The sequence below is a fragment of the Nicotiana attenuata genome, unplaced genomic scaffold (genome assembly GCF_001879085.1).
Source record: "Nicotiana attenuata strain UT unplaced genomic scaffold, NIATTr2, whole genome shotgun sequence".
Classification (NCBI taxonomy): Eukaryota; Viridiplantae; Streptophyta; class Magnoliopsida; order Solanales; family Solanaceae; genus Nicotiana; species Nicotiana attenuata.
Window position 1 is genome coordinate 4,598 of NW_017675225.1, and position 21,044 is coordinate 25,641.

A 21,044-nucleotide genomic window follows, 5' to 3' on the forward strand; every position below is an offset into this window, starting at 1 on the left:
GAAAAGCAATTGGCATGCTCCTAGTAATCAAATGATCATATCATCATTCACATGTTATTCAAACATATAGAATCCTCCAATAAACACGGAAATCACAACCAAATCATGATAATCACATTATGAGGACTCACGGTCATACTAGATACCAATGTATAGATACTCGTCACCATGCCTATATATCGTACTCAATCATTTAGCAATTAGCAAACAAGACTCAACTCCTATTCCCTCAAGCTAGGGTTAAACCAAACACTTACCTCAAAGCCTTGAAATCCACTTAATCCTCAACTATCGCTTTACCCCGCGGTTCCACCTCCAATTCGCTCGAATCTAATCACAAATTGCTCAATTACTTTAATAAACACTATATGAATCAATTTGAATGCATAAAAATGAATTTCCCAAGTTTTTCCGAAAAATTCCAATATCGCCCCCGGGCCCACGTGGTCAAAACCCGAGGTTCGAACCAAAACCCGGTTACCCATTCCCCCACGAACTCAAATATGTAATTTGTTTTGAAATCGAACCTCAAATCGAGGTCCAAATCCCCAATTTTTAGAAAAACCTAGGTTCTACCCAAAAAACCCCAATTTCACCCATGAAAATCCTTGATTTTAAGTGAAAAACATGTTAAATGATGTTAAAGATTGAAAAAATTGAGTAAAAATCGACTTACAAATGATTTGGGATGAAGATTGTTCTTGAAAAATCGCCTATGGTGTTTGGGTTTTGAAAGAATGGTGAAAAGTGATGAAAATTCGACTAAGTATAAAATTTGCGGGGCCTCGGATATGGAAAATGCGAAGTTGGGTTCGCAATTGCGATACCTGCAGGCTTGGGAAATGCGACATTTCTGTTCGCATTTGCGAACTCAGGTCTACCAAGGGACCTTCGCATTTGCGGAACTGGTCTCGCATTTGCGAACCAGTGACCATCGCATCTGCAAGGTTTGGCTTCGCATTTGCGAACCTTGGCCTGCCTGGGCTGGTTTCGCATTTGCGAACCAGCCTTCGCATTTGCGATAGCTGGACCTTCGCATTTGCGAATCCAGGCTTTGCAAATGCGAATCCTGCAGATAACTGATACCAGGTCTTTCCAAAAGTGAAAAATGCAATCCGACGCCTATCCAAAACTCACCCGAGCCCTCGGGGCTCCAAACCAATTATGCACACAACCTCAAAAACATCCTACGGACTTATCCGTGCGATCAAATCGCCAAAATAACATCATATACATTGAATCAAGCCTCAAAACTCATGTTTTTCTTTGAAATTTTCATAAGGCATCAAATTTCCATTTCAAGTCCAAAACACGTCAAACGACGTCCGTTTTCAACCAAATTTTACAGAAAGCGCTTAAACCATATATAAGACTTGTACCGGGCGTCGGAACCAAAATACGAGCCCGATACCACAGTCTTTTAATCAAATTTCATTTCCAATTTCCTTAGTAATTTCAGAAAAACAATTTCACAGAAAAATTCATTTCTCGGGCTCTAGACCTCGGAATTCGACTCCGGGCATATGCCCGAGTCCATATTTTTCTACGGACCCTCCGGGACCGTCAAATCACGGGTCCGGGTCCGTTTACCAAAAATGTTGACCGAAGTCAAATATATTCATATTAATATAAAATTTAGCATTTTTCACACAGAATTCATATTTAAGCTTTCCGGCTACGCACCCGGACTGTGCACGCAAATCGAGGCAACCCTAAATGAGATTTTTCGAGGCCTCGGAAGCACGAGATGAGTAAGAAAACAGGTGATGACCCTTTGGGTCGTCACAGAAGTCCTGAACTTAGAGTTGCAAGTTCAAAAGTTAAGGACACTTGGTCCTGAACTTTTATGAGCAGAAGGGTGTTTTCGTCCGGGCAGGTAAAGTTTATTAAAGCAGTGGCTAAAGACTAAAGATATTTTAAACAGTGACTTAAAAGTGAATACATGTGTTATTAGTGGCTAACTGTGCACTACCCCGAAGAAGGTGCCACTGGTGGAGACCCATTTACTAAAAGCTTACTCAATTGTGAGATCGAAACCTTTTGGAACAAGGATTACTATTATTTTTTTGTTACATTATCTTTTCCTTTTATTTGTCTTTTTAATTTTTATTCATTTCTCCATGTTTTACCTTTTTTCATCTATGCCCAACTTGCTTTTTTCTCTTTCCTTTTCCTCGTTTATTCTTTTTCTTTTGTTAATGATTTTGGGGTGAGAAAACACATATTTATAATTTCAAATATTCAAAATCCCATAAGTTAAAATCATGGCTCTTAACCACAAATATATGAATTTTTTTCTTTCAAATTTAAAAATTTTGGTCGTATTGGGAATACTAAGATAAATGAAATGCCAGTTTCTTTAAATTTCTAAATTGTGGAATTATGTGTTTTTTGATGATTGTTCAATTCAATTTAGAGTTCATTGCTTTAAAATTGTGATGAGAAGGCTTTAAGAAAATAAGAAATTTTTGGTCTTGTTTTTTGACATTTGAGATTAAAGAATTCTACATTTACCAACAGTATTTTTCTTTAAATTTGATATAGAGAATAATAGCAATAATTACAAGATAACATTTTTATTTGTGTTAGATAAGAAGAGTTGTGATTTTCCTATGGAATATGTGGTTTTACTTGTGCTGGTAGTAGTAGAGGTATGATTAGACACGTCATTCCCCTGATGAAAACGTTATATTTTTGTTTTTGAGGTGAGATTTTCTAATTGAATGCATTATTTTTAGTTCTCATGGTGATAGAGAGAGATATGATTTTTATTTTCTATGGATTAAAAGTCGAATAAATAAAAATGAATTAAACAAAAATGCTTACTCGATATGCACATCGCCAATGCAAGGTGTACACCAAAAGAATATAATATCCGCTACTTTCAAATTCTGAATCCACCTTTGCTCATAGGCCTTGACCCGCCTACTAATCTTCTATGGATTGGCACAAGGGCAGTATATTAACAAAAGATTGACATTCAACTTAAAAAATATTTCGTGAAAATTTTTAAACCTTGTTGAGTATGATAAGTCGCATTCACAAACGGACTCATAATTTGCCATACCAAACAAACATTTATACTGTCCCAACTTAAAATCCATAATTTTTATTATCTACTATCAGGGATATGCTAGTCTGATTGATGTATATTCACGTCGTATAAGGTACATTAATAGGGAAAATGTTCCCTGAAATTTCTCCATTTTCATGGCTCGATCCCGAAATCTATGATTAAGGATAAGAATCCATCCAAGGATGTGGGTTAGTGGTCAATAAAATGGGAGGAGACTATGAGGTCTCATGTTAAAATCCTAGCAGAGGCAAAAAAACACTAGTAATTTCCCTCATCTGCCAAACCTTTGTGGACAAAGCATGTGTTTGTGAGAGATAGCAAATATCCGGTGAAATAGTCAAGGTGTGCACAAATTGACCCGAATACTACTGTCATGAAAAATAAAAACAAAAGTATAGACGGATCCATTATTCCCACCACATCCCTTAGTGGAGTAGAAAAATAACGTTTTGCCCGTCTGCAAAATGAGATCTGTAACCAGCAACCTCAAGCTTATACCTTCTGATGAGTTTAAATACGGTTTACTTACGAGATTTATTACACCATCAAGTTGATTTAATACAACAAGTAATTCTGTATCGCAATATCTAATATACTAGTAACTTAAAAATAAAATCATAACTTGCTATAACCACTAAATTATCCTGACAATATAAAATTCTTTTACTATCAGCAATCCATGGCTTAAATTCGAGTGATTTTATTTTGTGTCTTACACAACTTCACTAGTTGTGTGAGCCTCTTTTTAGGGGAAGTGCACGGTTGGCCACTAATAACACATGTATTTACTTTTAAGCCACCGTTTAAAATGTCTTTAGTCTTTAGCCACTACTTTAATAAACTTTAACTGCCCAAACGAAAATACCCTTCTGCTCATGTCCTTAACTTCAGGATTTCAGGACTACATGTCCTTAACTTTTGAACTTGGAACTCTAAGTACAGGACTTCAAGGCTACATGTCCTTAACTTTTGAACTTGGAACTCAAACTTCAAGACCAAGCGTCCTTAACTTTTGAACTTGTAAGTCAAAGTTAAGGACCTATTGTCCTTAACTTTTGAACTTGTAACTGTAAGTTAAGGACTGCTTGTCCTTAACTTTTGAACATGTAACTGTAAGTTAAGGACTGTCTGTCCTTAACTTTTGAACTTGGAAATTAAAGTTAAGGACCTATTGTCCTTAACTTTTGAACTTGTAACTGTAAGTTAAGGACTGCCTGTCCTTAACTTTTGAACTTGTGTCCTTAACTATTGAACTTAACTTTAGGACTTCAAGTTAGAAACTCATAAGTTCACCAGCAGAAAAATCAAAAGATAAACTATTATGTGCAATTTCTGGTGTGTCGAGAAACAAAACCACTTGCATTCTGCTCATGAAAAATCATGACTCATGGAAACTCATTATAAAATTGGTAGAGGGTCTTGGGCAACTTAACAATTTCGCAGCCAATCCTGATGAATATGGGGATACACAATTCCTTGAACACAAGCCGCAGCATGTTCTCTTTGCCATGATAACGAACTTCTCCAGAACCATTGCATTTTTAGCAGAAATTTTGAAAGTTCGAAAAGCCTATCATGCCTCCACGTCCGACACATCCCGATGAAAATGGGGCAGATAATATTAACACTCTTGAGACTGGGAAATGCAGAGTTTGAAATCCAACTCTCCAGATTGATATTTCAAGTTAAAAACACCAGAGAATACGAAGTCTTTATGTTTTGAATGCATCGGTGTATTTCTATTTGGGGAGGAAGGGTAACACAGTCTTTTCGTATTAATTTTAATAGACTAGTGGCTACTATTGCTAAGCATTAAAAATGCTGGATAAAAAGTAAATATCAGCTTAAACAGTTGCTACCCCACGCCATTTCTACCTCTTTTTATCTCACGTATTTGTGGACTCATATCTTGCACATCTGGGTCCACAAAAATTCTGGGACCACACAGTTTTGAGACAAAAAAGAGGGCTCACACAACTAATGTCAGTCGTGCGAGGCACAAAATAAAATTTTTCCTTAAATCCCTATTGATTACGACTACCTGTCACTTTAGCCTTTAAACGAACATTAAACTTGTGCTTTGCTCCTCAGAATGACCGAATCAGATAAGTCTTAAGAAGTGCAAAATTCCAAAAAAATGTAATAAATGGGCGTTTGGACATAAGAACTGTTCAACTGAAAATGGTATTTGAAAATTAGAGTTGTGTTTGGACATGAATATAATTTTGGGTTGTTTTTGAAGTTTTGTGAGTGATATGAGTGAAAATTTTGAAAAAACAGCTTTTTGTAGTTTTTCAAATTTTCGAAAAATTCCTAAATTCATCTTCAAGTGAAAATTGAAAATTTTATGGCCAACCACTGATTTCGAAAAAAAAAAAAAAGATAAAATTTTTTGAAAAAAGTGAATTTTTTTTTATATGTCCAAACGGGCTAGTTTATCGGAAAGCAATAACATCGCTTAGGAAAGGACATAAAGTTGAGGCAATCACTTTGAGCTTTTTGTTGCTTAAAATAGCACGCAAGTACACTATTCTTTGGATTCTGCTTCAAATTTTAAGAACAACATCCAAGACATATAGGGACAACAATAGACAAGATTGGAATAGGCACAGGAAGATGTATTAATATACCAGATCAGCTAATGCTCCCAGGTTGATGCGATATATTTCACTAGTTGACTGAAATCTGCTGGATTAATCGTATGCTGGGCCGGAGCAATGAACTTATTTGTATCAGAGAAGTCTATGTATGAACAAGAATTAGTTTTATGTCCCAGCTAGCTACTCTAGGAACTTCTTGTTGGATTCCAACGGCAAATCTGTCAAATTTGATCAACCTATCCAGACTAGAACTATTGATTGATTCTACATTAGCTCTATAGTAAGGAGACCACTTAAAAATTCTCATTGAATAAGTTAGAGATATACTAGATAGAGTGCAACCAGGCTAGAGAGAGATGGGGAACTACTCACATAATCTTCTTTGCACCAGCTTCTATAAGTCCCGAAATAGACTCCAATTACAAGTGTTAAGCATCATATACTTCAATCAAGAGAAGAATGGGCAAGAAAAAAGTAAGTACGAATCGTCACAGATAAACTGCTAATCTAGCTCTTTCGCATACCCAATTTCCATTTTCTGGTTAGGCACCCTTGCTAACTAGGAAGAGAGTTGAAATAGGATTGATCCAAGTCTAATGACCCCCCAAAAACATTTGTGCAGACTTTAATCCAGAAACAGGTCATGATAATCTATTACAAACCCCTCTCTCTCTCTCACACAAAAAAAAAAAAAGGAAACAGGAAAGCATAGCACTGAAGGCCAGCCCGGTGCACTAAGCTCCCGCTATGCGCGGGGTCCGGGGAAGGGCCGGACCATAAGAGTCTATCGTACGCAGTCTTACCCTGCATTTCATGGTAAATCAAGCAACTTGACTTATTAGTTTGCCTGTCAAAATGATATATTATTACATAATTTTTGTTGTTGACCAAAAAGACAACATATGATGTTGAAAATACTTGTTTTGATCCTTTTCTATTAATAGCTGAATCAAGCTGTGCTCTTTTATGATTACATTCATCTTTGCTATAATTGAAGTCATTTTTTCCTAGAATAATTGAAGATGCATGTTATCAATTAGACATCCAAGATCATGTATTTGTAATTCTACATGATGAGGATCTGGATTTGGGAACTGCTTCATTTTGTTAGACCGCATTCTTCTTGAATTTGCAACTACCAAATCATATCCAGCAGATAACTGATATCCAATTTAATACATAGATATGGTGTCTTTAACTATGTACCCTAAACAGCGATGGAACGACTACCTGATCTCCTTATTGATGTACATGTTACACAATTTCTGAAATGCAATTATATCAAAGAATTGTTCTTCATCTGGTATTCACTCAGATTTTAAAGATGAATATTCGTTCTACTCAGTATTCGACTTTCATAGCAAATGTAACATCACCATCTATAAGACCTTCTAGATTTAGCAATTCACATTCAAAGATGGCATTATTCAAAACAAGCAGGGCACATTCAGACCTTGTACTTGAAACTTCAGATTGCTAATTTCCATTGTCTTCTACTTTCCGTTGTAATCTTTTCAGATGTTAGCTCATTTTCCATTTGCAATGAAGATATCCTTTTATAAATCAAGTGCACCCATAAGTGCTTACATAGCTAAAGGTTAGACACCCAAATAGGTCAAACATTTTGTAGAAATGGTAGTGCAACAAGAAGTTGTTTAACTTCTTTATTAGAAAGATGCTAAACAAATCTCAACACAATCAAAAAAAAAAGATGCTAAACAAATCTCATCAAAATGATAAGCACTTTCCAGTCATCAAGGCTACCAACATGTACAAAAAGAAGATGCAAAAAAAAAAAACAGCGGTACCAATAACAAATGGATAATTACAGCAGAACAGCAAATAGAAGCCAGTTACATCATTTCAGCTAGAAATAGCTTCAATTTGCTATTATTACTTCTTATTAAACAACATAATAGAGAGGAAACAAGCTCAAATAATTTATCACACAGTAAAACCAAGAAACACACATCAAACTAAGGAACAACTTTGTAGGCTTTCACCTTATCAATCCAGGAAATGAAGGCTTTTTGCGAGTTCCGGAATCCCAAGAAACCGTGTTCCTTACTCTTATTCATAGTATCCAGACGGCAATCTCCAGCAAGCATAAGATCAACAAACCACCAAACTCCAACATCCTCCAATTTAGTAGGCGTCAATCCGTTTTCCTTCACAATCTCATCCCAAACTGGGCCTTTGTCTTTCATCATCTCTACCAAAGTGCACCTATTCTCTTCATCAAACTCTGCGGCTTCCACTCCAAATTGCTCCGCCAAAACCTTCCAGAAATGCTTCCACTTGAAAACATCCCCGTTGCTCACATTAAACGCCTCGTTCTTAGCATACGGATCCACTGCAGCCCATATCTGATGCTCAGCAATCAAATCCGCATCGGAGCAATCCGAGTATCCATCCCAAGCTGCTTTAACACCCGGAAACTTCAATGGCAACCCTTCATGTTTACATATAGCCGCATAAACACAAAGCGTTCCAACAATGTTCATCAAACTATACGGTGAAAACCCGAATATGACCCCGGGCCTATGAACTGACCATGTCAGTCCTTCCTTCTTCTCCACCTCCTTAAACAAAACATCCTCAAGAGTGTAATAGAAATTGGGGGCGTCTAATCTAGGTAAATCCTCGTGAAATGGAGAATCATGGGGTACTAATTTACCATACAATTCAAACGGGCCCAAATAATGTTTTCGGCCTGTTTGCAAACAGATGTGGCGCAAGTTGGGACAATTAGGGATAATAACACTGAGAACATTTTGAAACATTTTCCCATTAATTTCACAGTTTTCAACCTCCGTGGATCTACTGGCCCATGTCACGTAAAAAACGTGAGTAACATCAGTTAGAAGGGAGAGTTTGGATTGGGTATCTTCTGGTTTAGATATGTCACATTGGATGTAGTCAATGGGGTGATCGGCGTTCCACGACGGTCTAGGGCGGCGGGCAACACCGTAGACCTTCCAAGGACCGCCGGGGGTGTCGGCGAGAGGGAGGATCTCGGCGAGACTGTTTCCGACGATGCCGGTGACTCCGATGATTAAAGCTACGCTTTGGTACTTGGGTGGTGCATCATCTTCTTCGAATTTTTTCTATGGAATTAAAATTTGAACTAAATTAGATGTAAAATCGAAAGAAACAACTACAGTATATCTTAATTCCAAACAGACGCAAAAATCGACTATATTGATTCGACTTTTACAATTCGAATAGATGCAAAATAGAGAATGAGTGAAGAGAAAGAGGAATTGAAATTTTTACCTTGGCAGCACCAATAGCTCCAGCCCACCACCAGCTCATTGTTGCAGTTAGATTCAGAAGAAAGCTTTTCAATTAGGATTAGGATGAAAAGAAGGAAAGGTCGATTGGGGTAGATGGTGATATAATTTAATGATGCTCAATCAGTCATAGCATAGAGACAAGGGAGTGCGTGACGGTAGATGAGTTGTGGCCCTCGCATTCTTTCTTTTTCTACTATATTTTTGTATAATTTTAAACAAAAATTATTAAATTTGGACTAGTATTACTCCTATTTTATATGATTTACATAATTTATAATAAGTTAAAATGGCATATTTCATTTTATGTGGTAATCTTTTATTTTTATTCTGCTTAAGAAAATAATATGTTTTCTATTTAAAAATAATTTTAACATAAACTTATCATTTATATCTATAATAATATGATTTGTATATATTTATGATTACAAGTCCAAGAAGTTTCTTTTTAATTCTTAAATTCGATAGGTAATCAAATATCTTCATTTAAACTGAAACTGAAAGTAATATTTGTTAATTAGTTGCCCTAATTTTCTTACCATATTTAGTTTTTCTTTTTATTGAAGGAAGTGCAATATATTTGCCATAATTGATTTTTTCTTTTGCTAAAAGAAAATTATAAATTTTTCATATTTGGCTAGTCTTTTTTTCTTGGACGATAAACTTTTGGACTTTTACAAATTAAGAATCCTTCGTTCTCATCTAGTAGTATCCATAATGTAGTCCCTAAGAAGTTTGTGAGTCTTATTTAGGGGAAGAATTTGTGAGACAAGTGTAGTTATATTCTCGATATTTAGTACTCTCTTTTATATGTGTATTGCTCGTCTCCACCTGTGGATGTAAATTAGTTAATCGAACCACGTTCAATATTTATGTCAGTTTTGGTATATATTTCTATTTCATTGCCTGATCTATTATTGTTGAAAATATGATTTGTTAGCTTTTGCATGATACCTATTTATTTGGGACCTACAAAAAAATTATCAAACTAAATTTTCAATTAGAAAATATAAAGTTCCATTTTGGATTGTAGCTCAACTCTAAGTCCCGTTTGGCCATATATTTTGCCAAGTTTTTTTTCAAAAAAAAAAAAAATTAGCAAAACATGTTTGTTTATAGATTTTATCCATGTTTTGGCAGATTTTGAAAACAAAATTTTCAAATCCCAAAACTAGCTCTAGACCTATTTTGGCCCAAAATATTACTGTTTGATATTTTAACAATTTTAATAATTACCCAAATATTTTAATAGAAAAGCTCATCATCTATTATGACCCACCTAATTCACTAGCTAATTACTATCATTTTTTTTTGGAGTGATGGATCTTGTAATATTATTGCAATATGACGAATTATAGTAGCTAGTAATTGTGTTATTAGTAGTTGATATTAAAATATCAGGTTATGATTTTTAGGATAATGTATTATGTAGTTCATTATAATAATGATAATTTTGTGCCAAACTTATCTATGTTCAGGACTATGGTTTGTGATAATGATAATGAATGGTATCGATGAAGGTTCTGCTTATACATGATTAGCAAGTTTGTTTGTTTGGTATTGTTGGGTATTTTTGATAGTTTTTAGAACTTATAGGTATAAGTCACGTTTCATGTTTTTTCAAACAAAAAAAAAAGTAAAATATTTTTTTGAAAAATTATGTCCAAACAAACTTTTCATCTTCAAATTAAACTTCACCCAAACTAAATTTTTTAAAACAAATTTGAAAATATACGGCCAAAAGCTAGCTAAATCGTTGATATATCGATTTTAGTATATTCATAAGTCATCCTCTCTCTTGTAACTTTTCGTCATCTGCAATTCATGCACCACCCCCATTTCAAAAAATGTTTTTAGAGATTTCCAGCTGTTACGTTAGTACGTATCATAATTCTAAATGTTTTAAAGGGAGATAGGCATACTAGTCGCTAAATATAAAATCACATATAGAACAATTGTCTAAGAAAAATCTATTATTCCTTGAAATCATGCAAAATTAACCATGAACAAAAAAATATAGAAGCAAATTAATGATATGGTAAGATGTTGAAGCAAATCAACTCTACCATAACATCTCTGATCCCTAAAGCCCCTGCACCACAATATGCCCGCCAATTTAGGCTCATATCCTGCTGCAATGTGCTTTACAAATGCATTTCAAAGATGATAATGTGTGAGACTCAAGAAGGCTATTGCACATGTAGCGGCTGAAAATCAGGCAGCCTTTGTAGAAGGTAGATCTTTAATATATAATATATTAATCTGCCATGATTGAGCCACTAGAACCGGAAAACATCATCTAGATGTTTAATGAAGATTGACTTAAAAAAAGCTGATGATATGGTAAGCGGGGAGTTCTTAGAAGATGTTCTGAAGGGTTTTGGATTTCCATCTTCCTTTGTTCAGCTGGTAATAAACTGTGTGTCATCAACCAAGTTCTCCATTAAGATCAATGGTGAAGGATATGGATACTTTGAAGGTAAAAGAGGACTTAGGTAAGGTAACCCCATGTTACCACTGCTGTTTGTACTAGTTATGGAATACCTATCTAGAACAACAACAACAAGAATAACAACAACAACCCAGTAAAATCCCACTAATGGGGTCTGGGGAGGGTAGTGTGTACGCAGACCTTTCCCCTACCCTGAAGAAGTAGAGAGATTGTTTCCGAAAGACCCTTGGCTCAAGAAAACAAAAAAGACAAAAGGAGACAATATTAGTATCACCACAGAAATCATAGGAAAAATATGAACAACGTGAAATCCAGAAGAAAGATGCAAAGCAAAAGCGATAGCTAATAAATAGGTCCTGCATTGAAAAGCGAAATAGTAAGACACAACATTGCCACTAGCTATCTTAGACAAAAACCCTACCAGACTAATCTCACAATGGTACGAAGTAAGGCAAGACTTAACTACCTCCTAACCTACAACCCTGATACTCGACCTCCACATTTTCCTATCAAGTATCATGTCCTAGGAAATCTGAAGCATTGCCATATCATGCCTGATTACCTCTCCCTGATACTTTTTAGGACACCCTCTACCTCTTCTCGTGTGCTCCACTACCAGCCGCTCACACCTCCTTACCAGGGCATCCGGGCTGCTCCTCTGAACATGCCCGAACCATATGAGCCTCGCTTCCCACATCTTGTCATCAATGGGAGCCACGTGCACCTTCTCCCGAATATTATCATTCCTACTCTTATCCATCATAGTGTGCCCGCACATCCATCTCAATATCCTCATTTATGCTAATTTCATTTTCTGGGTATGTGAGTTCTTAACAGGCTAGTACTCAGCCACATACATCATGGCCAGTCTAACCACCGCTTTGTAGAACTTACCTTTGAGTATCGATGGCACTCTCTTGTCACATAGGACTCCAGATGCTAACCTCCACTTCATCCATCCTACCCCAATATGGTGTGTGACATCCTCGTCGATCTCCCATCCCCCCTGGATAACCGACCCAAGGTACTTGAAGCTGCCTCTACTTGGGATGACCTGTGATTCAAGCCTCACATCCACGCCCACTTCCCCCGGCTCAGCGCGGAACTTACACTCCAAGTATTCCGTCTTCGTCCTGCTCAGCTTGAAATCCTTAGACTCAAGAGCCTGTCTCCAAACCTTCAGCCTCTCGTTAACACCGGCTCGCGACTCATCGATCAGAACTATGTCATCGGCGAATGGCATACACCATGGCACCTCCCCTTGAATATGGTGTGTTAATGCGTCCATCACCAGGGCGAATAAGAGTGGACTGAGTGTAAACCTTGGTGTAACCCCATTACAATCGGAAAATGCTCAGAGTCGCCTCCTACGGTCCTAACCCGAGTCTTAGCCCCATCATACATGTCCTTAATCGCCATAATGTAGGGAACCGACACACCTTTTGCCTCCAAGAATCTCCAGAGAACTTCTCTAGGAACCTTGTCATACGCTTTCTCTAGGTCAATGAACACCATGTGCAGATCCTTCTTCCTATCTCTGTACAGTTCCACCAACCTCCTAACAAGGTGTATAGCATCTGTAGTAGAACGACCCGGCATGAAGCCGAACTCGTTGTCGGATACAGACACTGTCATCCTCACCCTCGCTTCAACCACCCTCTCCCACACTTTCATGGTATGACTCAGTAATTTGATACCCCTACAACTGTTACAACTCTGGATATCACCTTTGTTCTTATACAATGGAACCACCGTACTCCACCTCCACACATCCGGCATCCTCTTCGCCTTAAAAATAATATTAAATAACCCAGTCAACCACTCCAAACCTGCTCTCCCCACACACTTTCAAAATTCCATCGGAATCTTGTCTGGCCCGGTCGCTCTGCCCCTACTCATCTTACGCATAGCTCCCACGACCTCCTCAACCTTTATACGCCTGCAGTACCCAAAGTCACGGTTACTCTCGAAATGGTCCAATTCGCCTAGTACAATATCCCGATTCCCTTCTTCATTCAGAAGTTTATGAAAGTAAGTCTGTCATCTCCTCTTAGTCTGGGCATCTTCCATCAATACTCTACCATCTTCATCCTTGATGCATCTCACTTGGTCCAAATCCCGAGCCTTCCTCTCTCTCAACTTAGACAGCCGGAATAACTTCTTCTCCCGCCTATTTCCCCCAGTTTCTCGTACATACGACCATAAGTCGTAGTCTTAGCCTCCATGACCGCCATCTTAGCTTCCTTCCTAGCTACCTTATACCTCTCCATGCACGCTCGCCTCTCCTCCTTACCTATGCTCCTCACTAACTTCAGGTATGCCGCCTTCTTCGCTTCTACTTTACCTTGGACCACTTCATTCTACCACCAGTCTCCTTTGTGCCCACCAGAGACGCCCGTCGAGACCCCTAACAGCTCTCTCACAGCCTCCCTTATACAGTCTGTTGTCGCTGACCACATAGTGCTCGCGTCACCACTGCTCCTCCAAGGTCCCATAGCCGACAACCACCCCTCCAACTCTTGGGCTTTATCCTTAGTTAAGGCTTCCCGCCTGATTCTCGGTCTTCCTCGAGCAGACCTTTTCCTCCTCTTTAACATAATACCAACGTCCATCACCAAGAGCCTTTGCTACGTCGCGACTATCTCACCCGGAATCACCTTGAAATCCTTGCACAGCCCTCTGTCACACCTCCTGAGGAGGATATAGTCAATCTGAGTCTTCGCCACCGTATTTTGAAAAGTAACCAAATGCTCCTCCCTCTTCGGAAAGCTAGAGTTCGCAATCACCAACCCAAAAGCCTTAGCGAAGTCCAGCAGCGAGGTACCTCCTCCGTTCCTCTCCCCAAAACTGAAGCCTCCATGCACCTCGCCATAACCACGTGCGCTCGACCCAATATGACCATTGAAATCCCCTCATATGAATAGCTTCTCAGGAGGCGGAACCTGGCGCACAATCTCATCTAACCCCTCCCAGAAGCGCTGTTTAACCTCCTCATCTAGGCCCACATGCGGCGCATAGGCGCTAACGACGTTTAGGGTGAACTCTCCAACCACCAACTTAATATTCATCAATATATCATTCACTCGTCTAACCTCAACCACAGACTCTCTAAGTTCCCTATCTACCAAGATACCCACTCCTGTGACGACCCAAAGGGTCATCACCTATTTCCTTATTCACTCTGTGCTTTCGAGGTCTTGAAAACCTCATTTTTACTTCCCTCAATTTGCGTGCGCAGTCCAAGCGTGTAGCCGGAAGGCTTAAATATGAATTATGTGTGAAAAATGATGAATTTTGATTTTAATATGATTAAAGTTGACTTTGGTCAACATTTTGGGTAAACGGACCCGGACCCGAGATTGGACGGTCCCGGAAGGTCCGTAGAAAAATATGGGACTCAGGCATGTGCCCGGAGTCGAATTCCGAGGTCTAGAGCCCGAGGAAAGAATTTTTCTGTGAAATTGTTTCTTTGAAATTATTAAGGAAAAAGGAAATGAAAATTGATTAAAAGACTGTGGTATCGGGCTCGTATTATGGTTCCGACGCCCGTTACAAGTCTTAAATATGTGTTAAGCGCTTTCTGTAAAGTTTGGTCGAAATCGGACGTCATTTGACGTGTTTCGGACCTAAATATCTAAAGTTTGAAGTTTATGAAGTTATAATAAAAAATGATGAATTTGGGGCTTGATTCAATGATTTTGATGTTATTTTGGCGATTTGATCGCACGGATAAGTCCGTAGGATATTTTTGAGGTTGTGTACATGTTTGGTTTGGAGCCCCGAGGGCTCGGGTGAGCTTTGGATAGGTGTCGAGTTGCATTTTGAACTTTGGAAAAAATAGTTGCAGGTCAGGTCTGTTGGCATCACATTTGCGAAGGAATTCTCGCAAATGCGAGACTCGCAAATGCGAATTCCCATCGCAAATGCGAAGAAGGGGAAATCTGGGCCAGATCGCAAATACGATCAATCTTTTGCAAATGCGAAGAGTGGGAAAATGGGTTGTAGTCGCAAATGCGACGCCCTTGCTCGCAAATGCGAGAGGGCCCAGATCGCAAATGCGAACATTACTTCGCAAATGCGAAGTCTGCATTGAGGCCCAGTGTTCGCAAATGCGAACTGAAATCTCGCAATTCCCAGCCCTATTTGGTTCGCAATTGCGAACCCAGGTTCGAAATTCCCATATCCGAGGCCCAGCAAATTTTATACTTAGTCGAATTTTCATCACTTTTCACCATTCTTTCCAAACCCAAACACCATAGGCGATTTTTCAAGAGCAAACTTCATCCCAAATTAATTGTAAGTTGATTTTTACTCAATTCTTTCAGTCTTTAACATCATTAAACATGTTTTTCACTTAAAAATCAAGGATTTTCATGGGTGAAATTGGGGTTTTTTGGTAGAACCTAGGTTTTCTATAAATTGGGGAGTTAGACCTCGATTTGAGGTCCGATTTCAAAACAAATTACATATTTGAATTCGTGGGGAATGGGTAACCGGGTTTTGGTTCGAACCTCGGGTTTTGACCACGTGGGCCCGGGAGCGTTTTTGGAATTTTTGGGAAAAACTTGGGAAAATCATTTTTATGCATTCAAATTGATTCATATAGTGTTTATTAAAGTAATTGAACAATTTGTGATTAGATTCGAGCGAATTGGAGGTGGAACCGCGAGGTAAAGCGATAGTTGAGGATTAAGTGGATTTCAAGGCTTTGAGGTAAGTGTTTGGTTTAACCCTAGCTTGAGGGAATAGGAGTTGAGTCTTGTTGCTAATTGCTATGTGATCGAGTACGATGTATAGGCATGGTGACGAGTATCTATACATTGGTGTCTAGCATGACCGTGAGTCCTTATAATGTGATTATCATGACTTGGTTGTGAACTCCGTGTTTATTGGAGGATTTCTATATGTTGTGAATAACATGTGAACGGTGATATGATCATTTGATCCTAGGAGCATTGGCTCGAATTATGATACAAATATTGAAAGTATATGAAATGACTTGAATCTGTGGAGCGTTGGCTCAAGATGGTAGAGTGGATTATAAGATAAGAAAAGTAAGAAAGAGAAAGCGTTGTTGATTATTCCCTTGCCGGGACGTTTGGTTGAACTTGTTGGTTTCTTTCCCTTGCCGGGATTTTTGTCAAATATTTGCTTATTTTTTTTATGCCTCTTAATCGTGACTGTTGTTTGGGGAGTCAGACTGTTAAATGATGTGGATCGGGTTGCGCGCCACAACAAAGATAGAGGATCGGGTTGCACGCCGCAACAATAATATGTGAGGATCGGGTTGCGCGCCGCAACAATGATACATGATAAATTATGTGGGTCGGGTTGCACGCTGCAACAGTGGTATTTGTGGATCGGGTTGCACGCCGCAACAGTGGTATTTGTGGATCGGGTTGCACGCTGCAACAATGGTAAATTGTGGACCGGGTTGCACGCCGCAACAGTTATTGATACCATGTGTTTATATTGAGTATTGTTTTCCTTGTTCATTGTGAATCTAAGCTTCTTTAGTTTGTTACTCAGAATTATTGTTACTATTGTTATCTCCCCACAGCATGTTTCTCCTTCCCATATTGCTAGTTGTTTGGTATTTTGTTTCCGTTGTATATTTATAACTGCACAGGTTTATGTGGTGTCCGGTCTAGCCTCGTCACTACTTCGCCGGTGTTAGGCTAGACACTTACCAGCACATGGGTCGGTTGTGCTGATGCTACGCTTCTGTGCATTTTTGCACAGGTCCAGGTTCTGTGGAGCAGTAGCAGCATTAGTACGGGAGCAGGCTTTCATTATCATGAGACCGAGGTAGCCTTGCAGGCGTCCGCATGCCCGGCGTCTCTTCTTTATGTTCTCTTTTAGACTGTTGCCTCCTTGTCTCGAGACAGACAGCTTCTACGTTTCTTTCAGACCTTTGTATTTAGTATATTCTTAGTGGTTCGTGAGTGATGTGACACCAAATCTTGGTAGAGGCTATTATTAACTGTTCCACGTTTTTATTAAGATTTATAAATCAGACTTCCGCTATTATTCTTAGTAAATTTCATGTTCTATATTGATGCTATAAATTGTTAAAATAATTGTTTAGTGATGAAAAGTTTTTTAAAGTTGGCTTGCCTAGCTACCACGAGTAGGCGCCATCACGATCCCGATGGTGGGAAATCCGGGTCGTGACACAAAGCCCAAGCGAAAACAATCGAAAAATACCAAAAATCCCGAAATTAGCAAAACCCGAGCCCCGGGCCCACTTCTCGAAACTCAGAAATTTTTACATCAACGGGTTCCTTATCTCCCCGCGAGTCTATGCATATAAACAACACCAAAATCGGAGTCCAAGTGACCCCTCAAATCCCCTATTAAAGGCTTCTTAAACTCAAGCCCTAAACCTCCATTTTTAGCCCTTTAATCCTTCTAATTACAGCCTTAATTCATGATATTCTACCATAGAAATGAGTTTTAAGTCCAAAATCCTTACCTCAACGAAGTCTCTTTGATTTAACTCCTCAAAATCGCCCAAAGCTCCCAATTCCGAGTTCAAAAATGGTTAAACCCTTCAAAAATCGCGAAGTATGAAATATATACCTTCTGCCCAGGCATTTCCGCATCTGCGGTCCAAAATCCGCTTCTGCGGTACCGCATATGCGGTCACTTCATCCGCTTCTGCGGAAACTCATTAAACCAGCCTCAACCGCATCTGCGGTCCTTGGGTCGTATTTGCAACTCCGCAGGTGCGGTTCCCGTACCGCATCTGCGGTTTCCGTACCGCATCTGCGGTTTCCTGACATCTCCTTCCAAAGCGCTTCTGCGGTTCTTCTTCCGCATGTGCGACGCTGCACCTGCGGTCCCCAAACCTCAGGTGCGAAAACACCAGAAGCAGCAACATCAGCTGCTGCAACAATTCACCAATCTCTCCGTTAACCACCCGAAATCACCCCGAGGCCCCCGGGACCTCAACCAAAAGCACCAACACATCCTAAAACCTTATTCAAACTTGTTCCAATCATCAAAACACCTAAAACAACATCAAATCTACCAAATCACATCGAATTCAAGCCTAAGTTCCTAAAAATCTTCCAAAATACGCTTTCGATCAAAAACCCAACCAAACCACGTTCGAATGACCGAAAGTTTGTACACACATCCCAAATGACATAACGAAGCTAATGCAACTCTTGGAATTCCATTCCGACCCCTGGATCAAAATCTCACCTACCAACCAGAAATCGCCAAAAACTCAACTTTGCCAATTCAAGCCTAATTCTACTCCGGACCTCCAAAACCCATTCCGATCACACTCCTAAGTCATAAATCACCCCCTGAAGCTAACCGAACCATCGGAACTCACATCCGAGCCCTCTAACAGATAAGTCAACGTCCGGTTGACTTTTCCAACTCAAACCTTCTTAAAAGAGACTAAGTGTCTCAAACTTCACCAAAACCATTCCGGATTCAATCCAACCAACCCGATACCTCGAAACACGGATAAACAATATATAAAAAAGAAGAAAAGAGAGAAACGGAGCGGTAACTCATGAGACGACCGGCCGGGTCGTCACAGTTAGGCAAGATACTTACCTCAAAGAAGATAAACCGGTACACTAAGATGAACTTCTCGGGTGAAAAGACCTCCGGACGGCTCAAATCTAACCAAAATAACTTCAAAGCACAAATAAAACTCATAAGAAACTATTCCGGATCATGAAGTCTCAATCTTTATTAAATTCTAAAAATCGGTCCAAAAATCGATCCCCGGGCCCGTACCTTGGAACCCGACAAATTTTACAAAAACCGAATACCCATTCCGATACGAGGTTAACCATACAAAATTTATCAAATTCCAATACCATTTGGTCCCTCAAATCATGATTTTTCATTTTGAAAGTTTCTTAAAAATCCCAATTTTCCTCAACCCAAAACACAATTTAAATGATAAAAGTAAAGAAAAAATCATGGAATATAATCAATTCTAGGTGAAGAACACTTACCCAATCGTTTTGCTTGAAAACCCCACAAAGAATCGCCCAAAATCGAGCTCTAGAACTCCAAAAATGGTGAAAATGGCAAACCCTCGGAATAGAGTACTATTTATTCTGCCCAGATGCTAAAGCATCGCGAACACAGAAGGATACTCGCGTTCGCAAAGAAGGAAAGATGAAGGCTGTCCAGATGTGCTTCGTGAACGCGACAACACATTCGCGAATGCGAAGAATAAATCAGATAAAATCAAATACAATAGTTGAGCAACCGTGCTAGAACTACGGAACCCGGGAATGCCTAACACCTTCTCCCGGGTTAACAGAATTCCTTACCCGGATTTCTGGTTCGCTGACTGTTAACAGAGTCATAATTTCCTCGGTTCGGGATTCAACCGGTGACTTGGGACACCATTAACCTCCCAAGTGGCGACTCTGAATTTTAATAATGAATCCCGTTCCGGTTGTCCTTTAAGTGGAAAAACTCCTATACACCCTTTGCGGGGTGTAGTAAATAAAAAGGAGGTGTGACACCATTACGGTTCTTCAATTCTTGATTTATAACAAGCAGTTTGCGTCGCGTAAGATTGAGTAGGAATGAATTAAAGGCATACGCCCCCAAGGATCAACTCGCACGATAAGGGATCAAGAAGGGAAGTACTCTAACAGTCCTGCAACCTCCCGAGGATAAGTACAGACGTCTCCGTACCGATCCGCGAGACTCTACTAGACTTGCTCATGACTCGTGAGACCCTAGGAACCTAGTGCTCTGATACCATGTTGTCACGACCCAAAATCCACTGAGGATTGTGATGGCGCCGGACTCCACTGTGAGGCAAGCCAACAACAAATAACTAGTAACTTCTCGTTTAAATATTTTCTGAAATCACTTTTTTTAGGCGTTTAAACAATACATGATGAATTCCACTGAATAAATGATGAAACAATTAACAATTTTACATTTCTGAATAAACCCATAAACATCCCCAGAACCCGGTGTCACAAGTGCATGAGCTATTTCTAAGAGACAATACAATACCACATCCGTCCGGGATACAAATGGACAGAAAGTAAATACAATATACTGGAAGGGACTATACTAGCTGCGGGCCGCCTCGAGTAATGCAACTCACCTAGTCCCAGTATCATCCATGCTGCTACCCAGTAGGCCACTAGTAGTACAAGTGCCTGTGCAACAAAAATGCACAGAAGTGTAGTATGAGTACATAAACAACGTGTACTCAGTAAGTATCCCGCCTAATCTCGAAGAAGTAGAGATGAGATGGCAACTTCGACACTTACTAAGGGTCTAGTAATGATATTATTAATGCGATGACTCACAGATCCATTAAGAACAACAGTAAAACTCAAATGAGTCACTAAACAGGTGAAAGTTCCTTTTTAATTAAAAATCTCCGGATTCATAATCCATTAATTGACAATTATCTCAAGTCGGGGAAAGCAGGTATTAGTATCAACAACTTTCACAACAAGCAATACAAGCATGCGCAGCTCATGCCGAGGACGTACGGCCCGATCCAACAATATTTAAACTGTGCACTGCCGATGGTCGAACGGCACAAACCATAGATGCATCTATTACCTCGCTCGCGAACCATACATGCGACGCGGTCAAATTTAAATAAGAAA

General features: G+C 39.2%; 1 protein-coding gene across 1 annotated transcript; it reads right to left on the minus strand.

Moving 5' to 3' along the window:
- Positions 1–7,399: 7,399 nt before the first annotated feature.
- On the minus strand, positions 7,400–9,140 carry LOC109219824 (3-oxo-Delta(4,5)-steroid 5-beta-reductase-like). Its single transcript, XM_019384294.1, has 2 exons — positions 8,953–9,140; positions 7,400–8,783 (listed from the first exon to the last, which is right to left on the minus strand). Exons 1-2 carry the CDS (start codon positions 8,989–8,991, stop codon positions 7,653–7,655), a joined length of 1,170 nt encoding a protein of 389 aa, XP_019239839.1. The 5' UTR covers positions 8,992–9,140; the 3' UTR covers positions 7,400–7,652.
- Positions 9,141–21,044: the final 11,904 nt, after the last annotated feature.